Here is a 1688-nt window from a genome sequence, read left to right as displayed (position 1 = left end):
ATTTTGGAAATCGAAAGGCCATTTGTACTGTCATCTTCTTTACAACCGGCGCGTTTAAATGGTGATTTAATTGAGACTGGATTAGGGATAGCTTCAGGATTTGGAAGAACCCATGAAGGACCAACAAGTTTTGTTCTGCAATCTGTATCATTGCCCTACGTTCCTCTTAATCAATGCAAATCTTATAAAAATTTTGTAGAATCTGAAAATCTCATAACGATGGATAARTTTTGTGCTGGTTATACAAATGGTGGGTATAGAATCAAAATTAATATGGGAAAATGAACATATTTACAAATTATACAGTGACTCACGAAAGTATTTGAACAGTTACCATAAAATATTTAATAATTATAATTAGTGTAATAAAGAACACTTCATATACTTTCGTTAGTCACTGTACTTAGCAATTATTCTCTGTATTTTAGGAACAGCTGTCTGCGATGGTGACAGCGGAGGTGGATTGGTGTTTAGAACTGGAAATCTATGGTTTTTAAGAGGTATTACTAGTCTCTCTCTTGGTAAAATATTAACGGGCGGTACAACGATTTGTGATAGTAATTCGTATTCTCTTTACACGCGTATATCCACTCATATAAACTGGATCGAAGATATTATTTCTCGATTAGAAACATCTCAACCGCTTCCCACATGTCATGATTCAGCTATGACAAGTACGACTTCTACTAGTCCTGCTCAGTTTCTTYCAACCTAAATAACCACTATCATATTTTCCTCATCTAATGAAAATCCTACTTTTTGTACGGCCCATCTCAATCCTGAAAATTGTTATCGTCTATTGCACATACTCAGACGCATGTTATTACTGAAAATAACTTTTGCTGTACAAAATGTAGGCTTCTTAATACTTAATAATAAATAACATATTAAAATGTCAGATTTGTTAAAATACGTTAGAAATTTGATTTTATTTYAAAAGTGTCTGCCATAACTTTAGAATCGTCATAATTGTCTGCTGTAACTTTTTTTTAATAATAATAGTAGTAAATAATAAAATATCCAAATATCAGACTTAAGAAAACGCTTTTAAAATTGGTCTTAATTTTGTACCCTTGGTATCTGAGTGACGTCATAAGTATTACCGCCGAGCAAATAACACCAATGATAAAATGATTTTGGTAGTATTGTTGATGTGGTAATAACATGATATATGTGGGTAATACGAAGTGGAATATGACACATTCTCATTAAATGTAATATTCTATGTTTATTAGAATCATATTTGAAATATTTTCTTAGCTCATTCAATTAATTATTTAATTACTTTATACTATACTATTTTTATTAATTAATTAATATTTATGAAAATTTTAGGTTTTTATTTTGAATTGGCGACAAATATTTTTGAAATATTGACAAACGGGATTATATTTGCTTTGTCATTTATGATCGTTATCGGCTTAGGAATTTTCAAAGAATTATACACTTGTGTAAAAAGATATTACGTACACTTTTATAGTAGCAGAAAAAGAAATTGATAAGTATATTGTCGTCATGAGAAAGTTATGATCGTGAAAACATAATCGAGTTATTTTAAACGCGATAATGGCTACCGATTATYTAGATACAAATGTTTTTCCACGATAAGTCGTGTTTATTAATTCAATAAGGATGATTATCCATATAAATATATCATTGAAGAAAAATAAACGACAATTTAAATATCG

At 29.8% G+C, this 1688-nt stretch overlaps 1 protein-coding gene across 1 annotated transcript; it reads left to right on the top strand.

Moving 5' to 3' along the window:
* Window positions 1–3: 3 nt before the first annotated feature.
* LOC106792942 lies at window positions 4–968 on the top strand (the record flags this gene model as incomplete). The annotated part of the gene is made up of 2 exons (XM_014759474.1): window positions 4–250; window positions 429–968. Coding segments are annotated over 2 exons (534 nt in total), but the record flags the coding sequence as incomplete, so codon positions are not given.
* Between the last annotated feature and the right edge of the window lie 720 nt (window positions 969–1688).

The sequence above is a fragment of the Polistes canadensis genome, unplaced genomic scaffold (assembly GCF_001313835.1).
Source record: "Polistes canadensis isolate GaletaPanama2010 unplaced genomic scaffold, ASM131383v1 scaffold_2229, whole genome shotgun sequence".
In the NCBI taxonomy this organism is placed as follows: Eukaryota; Metazoa; Arthropoda; class Insecta; order Hymenoptera; family Vespidae; genus Polistes; species Polistes canadensis.
This window is presented reverse-complemented; position numbering and strand designations above follow the sequence as displayed.